Raw genomic sequence first — 13,451 nt, 5'->3', positions numbered from 1 at the left:
CTCTCCACATCAAAAGTGGCCAGCAGGGTGCCCTCTGGTATCCTTCCTAAGCCCTCTATCAATGAGATCATGTGACTAGTGTCTTTGACATAAGATGGGAGATTCTCAACCATCGGTTTAATGTGGTAATCCACAAATGTAGAAATGTTGGATGTCACAGAGTCAATTGCTGCTACAATGGGTCTACCTGGAGGAGGAGACACTGGGTCTACCTGGAGGAGGAGACACTGGGTCTACCTGGGGGAGGAGACACTGGGACTACCTGGAGGAGGAGACACTCGGTCTACCTGGAGGAGGAGACACTGGGTCTACCTGGAGGAGGAGACACTGGGTCTACCTGGAGGAGGAGACACTGGGTCTACCTGGAGGAGGAGACACTGGGTCTACCTGGAGGAGGAGACACTGGGTCTACCTGGGGGAGGAGACACTGGGTCTACCTGGAGGAGGAGACACTGGGTCTACCTGGAGGAGGAGACACTGGGTCTACCTGGAGGAGACACTTTGTTTGTGTAATTTAGTGGCTGTCTAGAAAGTTGGTATCTTCGGAAATTTCACACGTACAAATTCAACCTCTTTTTTGGTGATTTGTGCTGATTCAAACAGCTTTCCACTGTGGATGAGAAATGATGCTGGAATTCTAATTAACTTAATCATTATGACACACCCCTCACTATTGTCATTGGTTGCACTAATTGCACTTTGTCTACATAACCTGGTTCAAGAATTCATGACATTACCCTGAGGAAGGCACAGTGATGCCGAAACGTTGGTAAAAACCCATTAAATTGCTGAGAGTTTATATATTGAGTGTGAGACGTTCTTTAGTTTGATAGTTTATAGTTTATTCACGGTTAGTCAGCACCTCCTTCTGTAGCTCAGTTGGTAGAGCATGGCGCTTGTAACGCCAGGGTAGTGGGTTCGATTCCCGGGACCACCCATACGTAGAATGTATGCACACATGACTGTAAGTCGCTTTGGATAAAAGCGTCTGCTAAATGGCACATATATATATACCTCCACACAACTCATGTTTCTGGGTGTGCGCCAGCTCATGTTTTTTAATAAATCAAATATAAAAAGATAATAAATAACATAAACAAATTGGAAAGCTGCAACAGCTCGACTGAACATTTAGTCCACATTTTATGGAAAGTTTTCCAGGTGATACCGCCTGGAACTCAGGCCTAACCTCGTCCTGACAGGTAGCGCAGACATAATCCTCCAATGATGGGATGGTTTTCATACAGGACTGGTGGAACCAACGTGGGCAGCGGTTACAACCAATCTGAAATTTATGATGAAAAATGTTAATATATTTAAAACATTAAATACATTTTCTTGAATTACAATTATTTAATTATCAGACAAAGCGGCTAATACTACCTCTAGAAATATTACTGCTTATACAAATTCGTACTCGTAAAAATGTGCCTTTAGAAGTGAACAAGCAATCACCTAGTTAGTGTCTTCCTCATTATTGTCCACCTCCCCACAGAAGTGGCACAGTTAGCTCATGTCATCTAGCAAAACATAATGTCAAGTAGTTTATACATCTTTACATGTATTTTTCTGAACAAACAGGGAACAGGCACTAAGGGAATAGAATAGGTTTCTTGTAACAAAATGATTTAAATACATGTGTTTTAGTGGCCATTTAATCAGGAGTAGGATCAAAGAACCTTGAAAGATCCATATAAATGTTTTTTTTTTAAATCTACAGTTATATTCAATTAGAAATTGAACATACCAGTGTTTTGGAGGAGAGTGACTGCTATTTCTTCTCTCATGATGTTAAACATCTTTGTCCGTATTTGAAAAGACAATCAACTCCTCCTTCAGAACACATTCAGCAAACTGGGAAAAAAATGTGATGGGCATTTCAGTTTTCCCAAACAAAATTATGTTACACTTAATATTATAATCACACGTATACAACGACACAGCTATAATATTATTTGACAGTTCTGTTTTGCATTTTAGTCAGTATACCTTCAGTAGGTTAATTGTGCATTACTTATACTCTCATACTTACTTTCAAGGCAAAGACCCCACAGGAAGTAACATCTTGTTGGCATGGGTGAGGAAGGGTACCACACGCCCATCTGGAGATATTACACCCCTTCTCTCTCAGGAATGATCTGAACATATATGTTAATAAAAGTACAGCATTTTGAAACACTTTATTGATTACAATATAGAGATTAATAACAGTATAGCATTTCAAAGACTTTATTGATTCCATTGTAATTTTTAAAATGAAAAGCAGTTTTTACCTTGTCAACCCCTGGCATCGTTGAACCTTTCTGGCTCTTTCCCCCATTGGGTCGAGGAACAGAGCCCTCTTCTGGGATGGCAGCACAACCTTTCAACTTTAGACAGACAGACACACACATTACACACACATACAGTACATACACACATATTACACACACATAAATACACACATACAGTACATACACACATATTACATTCACACACATTACACACACATACAGTACATACACACATATTACATTCACACATATTACACACACATAAATACACACATACAGTACATACACACATATTACATTCACACACATTACACACACATACAGTACATACACACATATTACATTCACACATATTACACACACATAAATACACACATATGACACACACACATTTTACACACGTGTATGTGTTCACATGTATATTCTGCATTATGTATGTATTTCTTAGTTCTTAGTACTGTCTTGGCGGCTCTTACCGTCACAGTCCAGTGGTTGTGTTCATTGATGATGCCAATAATGTACTTGTACATCATTGGATCTATCTGAATTTTAAAAGAGCAAGGTAACATTTGCTTGAGTTCAAAATCTGTCAAATATAACATATAATGTGTAATATTATGATATTATGAGAGTAATCCAACCAACCTTAAGTTTTGATTTCTTGCTCCCCCAAATGCCAGTCATTTTAAAGGTGTCAATGTAGAAAGCTGCTCAGTTGACTGCCTGTTAAAATTACGCACCAGATGGAACATGTAGGCATTGATGGTCTGACAGAAAAAAAGAAACACAATGAAGGTAAATCTGTTACATGGAAAAACAACTATTTAGATTGCACATATACACCTTTTCCTCCCCAAGCCTCTGCAACATCTGGAACAAATGTGCCTGCAAGTGTACTGAGATACAGTATATAAATGGATCAACCTGACAAGATTACATACATACATTTGTTTATATCAGTAGCTGGTGTGGTGGTTGTGGAGGTGGAGGACGCTGGTGTGGTGTCTGTGGAGGACGCTGGTGTGGTGTCTGTGGAGGCTGCACCTGCTGGTCTGGTGGTTGTGGAGGTGGAGGACGCTGGTGTGGTGTCTGTGGAGGACGCTGGTGTGGTGTCTGTGGAGGCTGCACCTGCTGGTCTGGTGGTTGTGGAGGTGGAGGACGCTGGTGTGGTGTCTGTGGAGGTGGAGGACGCTGGTGTGGTGTCTGTGGAGGACGCTGGTGTGGTGTCTGTGGAGGCTGCACCTGCTGGTCTGGTGGTTGTGGAGGTGGAGGACGCTGGTGTGATGTCTGTGGAGGCTGCACCTGCTGGTCTGGTGGTTGTGGAGGTGGAGGATGCTGGTGTGGTGTCTGTGGAGGTGGAGGACGCTGGTGTGGTGTCTGTGGAGGTGGAGGACGCTGGTGTGGTGTCTGTGGAGGCTGCACCTGCTGGTCTGGTGGTTGTGGAGGTGGAGGACGCTGGTGTGGTGTCTGTGGAGGTGGAGGACGCTGGTGTGGTGTCTGTGGAGGTGGAGGACGCTGGTGTGGTGTCTGTGGAGGTGGAGGACGCTGGTGTGGTGTCTGTGGAGGTGGAGGACGCTGGTGTGGTGTCTGTGGAGGCTGCTGATTTTATTTTATGAGGGATCCAACGAGTCTCCTCTATATGATTCACGCGTATTTCCCTTCGAGACATCAAACCGTATATGGGCCTAGAGAGTTGGGATCTAGTTTATACCCTCTTTCCTCTGCACTCATCTTGACTTATATATTTGAATTGTATTTTTCACCCAGAGTACACATTTTTGATTTATTATTGTTATTATTATTTCATTATTACTACTGTACCTACATTCTTAAAAACTAAAACAGAAAAAGTAAAAAAAAATGTAGGAAAAACCGCAAGAGGGAAAAGCAGATGTGATGGGTAGAAAGAAGAGTAGAGGGCTCTGAAAACTATTACTGCTGAAATAACCACTTCCTTTTGTGACTAGAGTCTAATACATCCTGTGGCACACATCGGCGGGCATGATAGGTCATCAAAAAGTATTCTAATCACAGTTCAGTACCTCAGGAGTAAATGTCACTTGCAGACCCAAATAGAAGGGGGGGGGGGTCGGCTCCTGAACAGCTTCTACCCCCAAGCCTTAACACTGCTGAACAATTAATAAAATCGCCACCTGACAATTTACATTTTAATTTGCTGCTACTCGCTGTTTATTATCTGTCCACAGTCACTTCACCCCCATCTACATGTACAAATGACCTTAACACTCACTCGGTACCGGTGCCCCCTTTATATAGCCTCGTTATTGTTATTCTGTTACTTTTTATTCTTTTCATTTTTTAGTCTACTTGGCAATTATTTTCTTAACTCTTCTTGAACTGCGCTGTTGGTTAAGGGTTTGTAATTAAGCATTTCACGGTAAAGTCTACACTTGCTATATTCGGCGCATGTGACAAATACAATTTTATTTGATTTGATTGCTGTGTGAATGTGAGTTAGTCAGCTGATCTCCCAGGAATATATTGCTATCAAGTCTATATTGAACAAAAATATAAATGCAACATGCAACAATTTCAACAATTTTAATGAGTTACAGTTCAAATAAGGAAATCAATCAATTTAAATAAATTCAGTAGGCCCTAATCTATGGATTTCACATGACTGGGCAGGGGTGCAGCCATGGGTGGGCCTTGGAGGGCATAGCCCCACACACTTGGGAGCCAGGCCCACCCACTGGGAAGCCAGGAGCAGCCAATCAGAATCAGTTTTTCCCCACAAAGGGTATTTATTACAGACAGAAATGCTCCTTAGTTTCATTCGATGTCCGGGTGGCTGGTCTCAGATGATCCCACAGGTGAAGATGTGGAGGTCCTGGGCTGGCGTGGTTACACTTGGTCTGTGGTTGTGAGGCCGGTTGGATGTACTGTGAAATTCACTAAAACGACATTGGAGGCGGCTTATGGCAGAGAAATTAACATTCAATTCTCTGGTAACAGCTCTGGTGGATATTCATGTAGTTAGCATGCATCTGTGGCATTGTGTTGTGTGACAAAACTGCACATTATAGACTGTGATTTATTGTCCCCCAGCACAAGGTTCACCTGTGTAATGATCATGTTGTTTAATCAGCTTCTTGATATGCCACACCTGTGTGGGCCAGTAACCGAAAGGTTGCTGGATCGAATCCCCAAGCTGACAAGGTAAAAATCTGTCGTTCTGCCCCGGAACTAGAAGCACAAGCATTTCGCTGCACTCACTTTAACATCTGCTTACCATGTGTATGTGACCAATAAAATTTGATTTGATTTGAGCAGGGCAGTTAACCCACTGTTCCCAGGAAGATGTGGATGTCGATAATGGCATCCCCCTGCATCTCTCTGATTCAGAGGGGTTGGGTTAAATGTGGAAGACACATTTCAGTTGAATACATTCAGTTGTGCAACTGACTACTTTCCCTTTCCATGTCAAGCGGATGCATTATCTTGGCATAGGAGAAATGCTCAAATTTGTGGACAGAATTTGAGAGAAATAAGCTTATTGTGTGTATGGAACATTTCTGGGATCTTTTAGTTCATCTCATGAAGCATGGGACCAACACTTTACATTATGCGTTTATATTTTTGCTCAGTATAGTTCCTCTCCGCTCCTTTTAGACAAGTGAATATGGATGTTATGCATTTGAATTGGTATAAGTGCTGTGCTGCCCCCGTGTGGTACATAGATAGAGGTGCACATTGTAAAAACAAGCTCATTCTTAGCTGGCCAGGGATAAAATTACACAATAATTACTAATAATAATTTATTACACAATAATTACTAAAATGTGAATTGAGATCATTTCCTGCCCAGAAGTGAGTCTCAGATAAGTCCATGTAAAACATTTCTCTCATCTTGTGATTTTTATTTGGAAATGTAAGTCTCATAAACTCCAGATCAGGTACAATTGGGATAACAAGTACACAGAGGGTTTACAGTAGGGTACATGGTCTATAAGGCACATAGTTAATATAATGCATTCACACACACACACACACACACACACACACACACACACACACACACACACACACACACACACACACACACACACACACACACACACACACACACACACACACACACACACACACACACACACACACACACACACACACACACACACACACACACACACACACACACACACACAAACACACACACACACACAGTACCAGTCAAAAGTTTGGACACACCTACTCATTCAAGGGTTTTTCTTTATCTTTACTATTTTCTACATTGTAGAATAGTAGGAACTATACAGATTGACCTTAGCCCCCTTTTGCAGCATAGATACTGGAGACTGAAACAGGGGTGGGTCGTGGGACACTGTGGCCCCGTCCGCCGATACTCCCGGACAGGGCCAACCAGGCAGGATATAACCCCACCCACTTTGCCAAAGCATAGCGCCCACACCACTAGAGGGATATCAACAGACCACCAACTTACTACCCTGAGACAAGACTGAGTATAGCCCACGAAGGTCTACTCCACCGCTCAAGCACGAGAGGGCGCAAAACCGGTCAGGAAGATCACGTCTGTGACTCAACCCACTCAAGTGAAGCACCCCTCCTAGGGACGGCATAAAAGAGCACCAGTAAGCCAGTGACTCAGCCCCCATAATAGCGTCAGGGGCAGAGAATCCCAGTGGAGAGAGGGGAACCGGTCAGGCAGAGACAGCAAGGGCGGTTCGTCGCTCCAGTAACTTGCAGTTCACCTTCGCACCCCTGGGCCAGACCATACACAATCATATGACCTACTGAAGAGATGAGTCTTCAGTAAAGACTTAAAGGTTGAGACCGAGTCTGCGTCTCTCACATGGATAGGTAGACCATTCCATAAAAATGGAGCTCTACAGGAGAAAGCCCTGCCTCTAGCTGTTTGCTTAGTCATTCTAGGGACAATTAGGAGGCCTGCGTCTTGTGACCATAGCGTACGTGTAGGTTTGTACGGAAGAACCAAATCAGAGAGATAGGTAGGAACAAGCCCATGGAATGCTTTGTAAGTTATCAGTAAAACCTTGAAAGCACAAATTGTTTAAGTTTATTTAGTGCTTTATCTAGGGAGCCGTAGAGTAGAGCATTAGAGTAGTCTAATCTAGAAGTGACAAAAGCATGGATAAGCTTTTCTGCATCATTTTTGGTCAAAAAGGTTAAGATTTTTGCAATGTTAGGAAGATGGAAAAAAGCGGTCCCTGAAACCGCTTGAAATTGTGTTTCCGATTGACATCACCAAGAGGTAGAATATATAGTGAAAACAATAGTGGTCCTAAAACGGAACCTTGAGGAACGCCGAAACGTACAATTTATTTGTCAGAGGGCAAACCATCCACAGATACAAACTGATATCTTTCCGACAGATAAGAGCTAAACCAGGCAAGAACTTCTCCGTGTAGAACAATTAGGGTTTCCAATCTCTCCAAAAGAATGTGGTTATTATTATATATTAGTGATCGATGGTGTCAAAAGCAGCACTAAGGTCTAGGAGCAACGAGGACAGATGCAGAGCCTTGATTTGACCCCATTAAAATGTAATTTACCACATTTATGAGTGCAGTCTCAGTGCTATGATGGGGTCTAAAACCAGACTGAATCATTTCATATACATTATTTGTCTTCAGGAAGGAATTGAGTTGCTGTGCAACAGCTTTTTGTTAATTTAGAGGAATGGGAGATTGGATATAGGCAGATCGTTTTTTAAACATTTTCAGGGTCAAGGTTTGGCTTTTTCAAGAGAGGCTTTATTACTTTTAGTGAGTTTGGTCCACATCCAGTGGATAGGGAGACATTTATTATGTTCAACATAGGAGGGCAAGCACAGGAAGTATCTTTTTCAGTAGTTTAGTTGGAATAGGGTCCAGTATGCAGGTTGAAAGTTTAGAGGCCATGACTATTTTCATGATTGTGTCAAGAGATACAGGATTAAAAACTTGAGTGTCTCCCTTGATCCTAGGTCCTGGCAGAGTTGTGCAGACTCAGGACAACTGAGCTTTGGAAAAATACGCAGATTCAAAGAGGAGTCCGTAATTTGCTTTCTAATGATCATGATCTTTTCATCTAAGAAGTTCATTAATTCATCACTGCTGAAGTGAAAGCCACCCTCTATTGTTGAATGCTGCTTTTTAGTTAGCTTTGTGACAGTATTAAAAATAAATGTTGTATTGTTCTTATTCTCCTCAATTAGGTTGTAAAAATAGGATGATCGAGCAGCAGTGAGGGCTCTTTGATACTGCACGGTACTGTCTTTCCAAGCTAGTTGGAAGACTTCCAGTTTGTTGGAGCGCCATATCTGTTCCAATTTTCTGGAAGCTTGCTTCAGGGCGCGGGTATTTTCTGTACACCAGGGAGCAAATTTCTAGTGACAAATGTTTTTGGTTTTTAGTGGTAGGACTGAACTTGCAACCTTTCCGCCCCATTGCTGCAGTACAGTTGATAACCATTACTATAAATGCTAAAAATCCAATCTTACTGAAACAGACAGTAAAAGTCCAAAGTTTGGACACACCTACTCATTCTACTGTTCTACTATTATTCTACTATTGTAGAATATAGTAGATGTGTCTAAACTTTTGACTGGTGCTGTATATGACTTGTTGCCCTATCCCTCTGTACTGGTACAGTTCTACTACTCACACCACTCCTATCTGGATCCCTCCCTCTGTACTGGTACAGTTCTACTACTCACACCACTCCTCTCCGGATCCCTCCCTCTGTACTGGTACAGTTCTACTACTCACACCACTCCTCTCTGGATCCCCCCCTCTGTACTGGTACAGTTCTACTACTCACACCACTCCTCTCCGGATCCCCCTCTGTACTGGTACAGTTCTACTACTCACACCACTCCTCTCCGGATCCCTCCCTCTGTACTGGTACAGATCTACTACTCACACCACTCCTCTCTGGATCCCTCCCTCTGTACTGGTACAGTTCTACTACTCACACCACTCCTCTCCGGATCCCTCCCTCTGTACTGGTACAGATCTACTACTCACACCACTCCTCTCTGGATCCCTCCCTCTGTACTGGTACAGTTCTACTACTCACACCACTCCTCTCTGGATCCCTCCCTCTGTACTGGTACAGATCTACTACTCACACCACTCCTCTCTGGATCCCTCCCTCTGTACTGGTACAGTTCTACTACTCACACCACTCCTCTCTGGATCCCTCCCTCTGTACTGGTACAGTTCTACTACTCACACCACTCCTCTCTGGATCCCTCCCTCTGTACTGGTACAGTTCTACTACTCACACCACTCCTCTCCGGATCCCTCCCTCTGTACTGGTACAGATCTACTACTCACACCACTCCTCTCCGGATCCCTCCCTCTGTACTGGTACAGTTCTACTACTCACACCACTCCTCTCTGCATCCCTCCCTCTGTACTGGTACAGTTCTACTACTCACACCACTCCTCTCTGGATCCCTCCCTCTGTACTGGTACAGTTCTACTACTCACACCACTCCTCTCCGGATCCCTCCCTCTGTACTGGTACAGATCTACTAGTCACACCACTGCTCTCTGCATCCCTCCCTCTGTACTGGTACAGTTCTACTACTCACACCACTCCTCTCCGGATCCCTCCCTCTGTACTGGTACAATTCTTCTACTCACACCACTCCTCTCTGGATCCCTCCCTCTGTACTGGTACAGTTCTACTACTCACACCACTGCTCTCCGGATCCCTCCCTCTGTACTGGTACAGATCTACTACTCACACCACTCCTCTCTGGATCCCTCCCTCTGTACTGGTACAATTCTTCTACTCACACCACTCCTCTCTGGATCCCTCCCTCTGTACTGGTACAGATCTACTACTAACACCCCTCCTCTCAGGATCCCTCCCTCTGTACTGGTACAATTCTTCTACTCACACCACTCCTCTCTGGATCCCTCCCTCTGTACTGGTACAGTTCTACTACTAACACCCCTCCTCTCAGGATCCCTCCCTCTGTACTGGTTCAGATCTACTACTAACACCCCTCCTCTCAGGATCCCTCCCTCTGTACTGGTACAATTCTTCTACTCACACCACTCCTCTCTGGATCCCTCCCTCTGTACTGGTACAGATCTACTACTAACACCCCTCCTCTCAGGATCCCTCCCTCTGTACTGGTACAATTCTTCTACTCACACCACTCCTCTCCGGATCCCTCCCTCTGTACTGGTACAGTTCTACTACTCACACCCCTCCTCTCAGGATCCCTCCCTCTGTACTGGTACAGATCTACTACTCACACCACTCCTCTCCGGATCCCTCCCTCTGTACTGGTACAATTCTTCTACTCACACCACTCCTCTCTGGATCCCTCCCTCTGTACTGGTACAGATCTACTACTCACACCACTCCTCTCTGGATCCCTCCCTCTGTACTGGTACAGTTCTACTACTCACACCACTCCTCTCTGGATCCCTCCCTCTGTACTGGTACAGTTCTACTACTCACACCACTCCTCTCTGGATCCCTCCCTCTGTACTGGTACAGTTCTACTACTCACACCACTCCTCTCTGGATCCCTCCCTCTGTACTGGTACAGTTCTACTACTCACACCACTCCTCTCTGGATCCCTCCCTCTGTACTGGTACAGTTCTACTACTCACACCACTCCTCTCTGCATCCCTCCCTCTGTACTGGTACAGTTCTACTACTCACACCACTCCTCTCCGGATCCCTCCCTCTGTACTGGTACAGATCTACTACTCACACCACTGCTCTCCGGATCCCTCCCTCTGTACTGGTACAGATCTACTACTCACACCACTCCTCTCTGGATCCCTCCCTCTGTATTGGTACAGTTCTACTACTCACACCACTCCTCTCCAGATCCCTCCCTCTGTACTGGTACAGATCTACTACTCACACCACTGCTCTCCGGATCCCTCCCTCTGTACTGGTACAGTTCTACTACTCACACCACTGCTCTCCGGATCCCTCCCTCTGTACTGGTACAGATCTACTACTCACACCACTGCTCTCTGGATCCCTCCCCCTTGACCCATCTATCTGCTTTCTTCACTGCCTCAGCATCTGACAACTTCCACACTTCTCTAATCCTAGAAACCTCAACCTGCCTCTCTCGCACGGGACATTTCTGATCCCCAGCCCCATGGGTACCCCTTCAATTAACACATACCACTACTTTCCCCAATGCCTATGCATCATTGTGATTGACATTATGAGCCATGACACCCCATTTCAGATCCAAGCCTCACCATCTAGGGACAGAGGCTCTCATGTTATTTCAAATCAAATATGTTTTTATTTGTCACATGCGCCGAATACAACAGTTGTAGACCTTACCGTGAAATGCTTACTTACAAGCCCTTAACCAACAATGCAGTTCTCTTGTTAATACATGTAGCTCAATAAACACCAACAGTTTACATACATATTATACATGAAATTGTATAATCATGTAAATTCTAAACATTGGTGAGAAAATAGAGTGATTTTTGAATCAGCCGTAGGGACCTTTACAATGTGTAGGCTAGCCCTGGTGCACAGAAGACTCTCCTTTAACAAAAAGCAAGCAACCACACAGTAAAAAATATCGTTTGAAATAAGGAAGTGATTTCAAAGCCGTCAGAGGAAATTGAAAAACGTTGCAATGAGAGCTCTGGTGTCCTGCGATCTAAACTATTGAGTGTAACTTTCTCTTGGAGTATATTTTTTTTGCATTTTAACGGAATGAACAGTTGTGGAATGAAAAAGAGAGGAGTTCAAATGGGCTGAAGCAAACTGGATTATTTACCCAGTTTATTTCAATCTACATACTTCAAGATGAATAGCAGCAATAAATTGTCTCAGTCAAGTGCCATAAGAGCAGAGGTAAAACGGCATGAGTCCGTTCAGAACACAATCAACAAACTGTTTAAGCAGTTTGAGAGGGTTGGTGATCAGCAGCTCCGCTCTGGCCTTAAGGTTTACCTCCACAGTATTCAAGGTAAGCTCTCCTCTCATTTTTTATTTTTGTATTTTTACCTTTATTTAACCAGGCAAGTCAGTTAAGAACAAATTCTTATTTTCAATGACGGCCTGGGAACAGTGGGTTAACTGCCTGTTCAGGGGCAGAACGACAGATTTGTACCTTGTCAGCTCGGGGGTTTGAACTTGCAACCTTCCGGTTACTAGTCCAACGCTCTAACCACTAGGCTACCCTGCCGCCCCATTACAACATGGGCAAGCTGTGTTTCACTTCAAATTAGAATATTCCATTTTCAATTGCTGTGACCTATACCATGGTGTTACTGAACTGAACTTGTCATGTAGCATTCACATGTGATTTATGCAGTTTTATGTTATAAATGAGTTTCTAGCTATGCTCTCTCTTGTTTTGGATGAGCCAATGTGAGGTCTTTCTTATCCCATCTACTATTGTACAGTTACTTAGTGGTCCAGTCTGTTTGTCCCCTGTGAGTGTATTAGAAAAAACAACTGACTTCAGATCCTGATAAGATCAACTTCTTGTAGCTTCCTGTGTTTGACTGAGGTGGGGACTCTTTCTTCCACACATCCTCTCTATCAGTTAAGTGACAACAATTGTAACTAACCTGTCTCTGTGGTCATTGCCATGGCAGCAGGTTTGTTCAACCCAGAACTCTGGGCTTCTAGCCTACTTCCTGTCTGTCTGCCACTCTTCTTATTCTTCTGTTGCTCTCAAAGCCACTTCCTCTCAGACCAGGACAGTTTCTCAGCACCATAGTTTGCATGTGAATTATGTCACTTTCGTCACTTCCTTCACCCACAGTTGTTTAGTTATTTTCTTGACTTCACAGAGACACAATGTATTACTTTCATCCTCATTCTCATTGTTAGTCTCTGTTTAACAAGTGAATGAGATTAAATGACATAAAGTAATTGGTTAACCATTGCTTTGTGGATCATGAATGTATGATTGAATAAAGGAGAGCTATTCACTTTCTTGTTTGACGGACGAGGCAAAAGTCACTAGAATAGTTGAGAGCCACTGGTGCTTTACTACTCTGTGTCTGCGTCCCAAATGGGACCCTATTGTCGTCATACTGCACATGTTATTATTATTTAACTAGGCAAGTCAGTTAAGAACATATTCTTATTTACAATGACAGCCTCCCCTAGCCTAATATACATTCAAACATTTATTTGACATACAGTGCCTTCAGAAAGTATTCACACCC

At 43.7% G+C, this 13,451-nt stretch overlaps 1 protein-coding gene across 1 annotated transcript in view; it reads left to right on the top strand.

The window, feature by feature from the left end:
• The first annotated feature begins 11,799 nt into the window (after nt 1-11,799).
• LOC118360703 (arf-GAP with GTPase, ANK repeat and PH domain-containing protein 2-like) overlaps nt 11,800-13,451 on the top strand; it is a 38,645-nt gene continuing 36,993 nt past the window's right edge. Inside the window, exon 1 of the mRNA XM_052484980.1 lies at nt 11,800-12,238. Coding sequence (XP_052340940.1) covers nt 12,076-12,238 — 163 coding nt within the window. The 5' untranslated portion in view covers nt 11,800-12,075. The remainder of the gene's footprint in view (nt 12,239-13,451) is intronic.

Source organism: Oncorhynchus keta, chromosome 28 (assembly GCF_023373465.1).
Source record: "Oncorhynchus keta strain PuntledgeMale-10-30-2019 chromosome 28, Oket_V2, whole genome shotgun sequence".
Taxonomy (NCBI): Eukaryota; Metazoa; Chordata; class Actinopteri; order Salmoniformes; family Salmonidae; genus Oncorhynchus; species Oncorhynchus keta.
The sequence above is the reverse complement of the archived record's forward strand: the minus strand, read 5'-3'. Positions and strand labels throughout refer to the sequence as shown.